At 37.6% G+C, this 921-nt stretch overlaps 2 protein-coding genes across 2 annotated transcripts in view; one reads left to right on the top strand and one right to left on the bottom strand.

Moving 5' to 3' along the window:
- LOC109127220 overlaps positions 1-312 on the top strand; it is a gene marked incomplete at its 5' end in the record, with an annotated part of 594 nt that extends 282 nt beyond the window's left edge. Inside the window, one exon of the mRNA XM_019231745.1 lies at positions 175-312. Within this exon, the coding sequence (XP_019087290.1) occupies positions 175-312 (138 nt within the window). The remainder of the gene's footprint in view (positions 1-174) is intronic.
- LOC104727575 (4-hydroxy-3-methylbut-2-enyl diphosphate reductase, chloroplastic-like) overlaps positions 765-921 on the bottom strand; it is a 1,183-nt gene continuing 1,026 nt past the window's right edge. Inside the window, exon 3 of the mRNA XM_010446669.1 lies at positions 765-830. Coding sequence (XP_010444971.1) covers positions 765-830 — 66 coding nt within the window. The remainder of the gene's footprint in view (positions 831-921) is intronic.

The raw sequence follows: 921 nt of genomic DNA, 5'->3' as shown, positions 1-921 counted from the left end.
GACGCTCTCGCAGACTTGAGCTACTGCAGCTTTAGCGGCAGCGTGGCCAAACTCGTAAGACTCTGAACATCCCGAAGACGAAGCAGCTGGGTCTTCTTGTGCTCTCTCTCCGCTCATTGCTCCAATTGTTGTTGTTTTTTTTTGGTCACGCACTTCTCTAATCCCTGAAATTAGGGTTTTATTCTCATCACTGAGACCACATTGGCCGCCGAGAAAACTCCGCCGCAGCAGATATATAATACCTCCGTCAACGGAAAAGAAAAAAGAGAGAGTAAACGACAACGAAGCACCGGAGAAGAAGAAGAAAATTAGAGTTAAGAGGGACGGTTCCGATCTCTCGGTTATATAGCCTCCCAACCCCAAAACCACATTTTTTTTTTTAATTTGTTCGGTTTAAATAATTGTAATTAGCGTAAACTATTTGAAGAAAAAAATTCAATAACTCGTTAAATAATTTGGGGGAAAAATAAATTAACATCGTTCAATTAAAAGTTTATATCAAAAATAATTGTTTACATAAAAATATATTTAGTTCCTAAATTGTTTTACCTTTTTAGTGACATTCTGTCCATAATGAGAGAGTCTTTATTAATAAGTCTAACTACGATTACGGTTTCGAACATTCAGTGGAGTAAAGATGAAGAGGGGATGCTGACTTTTTAGAATTACAATACAATTAATAGCTACATTGTCACTTATGATACAGTACACACTCTCGACATAATGTTATACTACTTTTGAATACAATCACAAGACTGACTGAATCAAGCCAGCTGCAACAACTCTTCACGTTTTATATCGAACACCTTCACCAATGCATCTTCCACCACCTGCAAATATATTCATTCACGAAAAACGTTATATATAACGCATGTCTGTAGGGGAAGGGAACCAAGAGAGACCAAATGCAGTCTGCAAGTA

Source organism: Camelina sativa, chromosome 11, assembly GCF_000633955.1.
Source record: "Camelina sativa cultivar DH55 chromosome 11, Cs, whole genome shotgun sequence".
In the NCBI taxonomy this organism is placed as follows: Eukaryota; Viridiplantae; Streptophyta; class Magnoliopsida; order Brassicales; family Brassicaceae; genus Camelina; species Camelina sativa.
The sequence above is the reverse complement of the archived record's forward strand: the minus strand, read 5'-3'. Positions and strand labels throughout refer to the sequence as shown.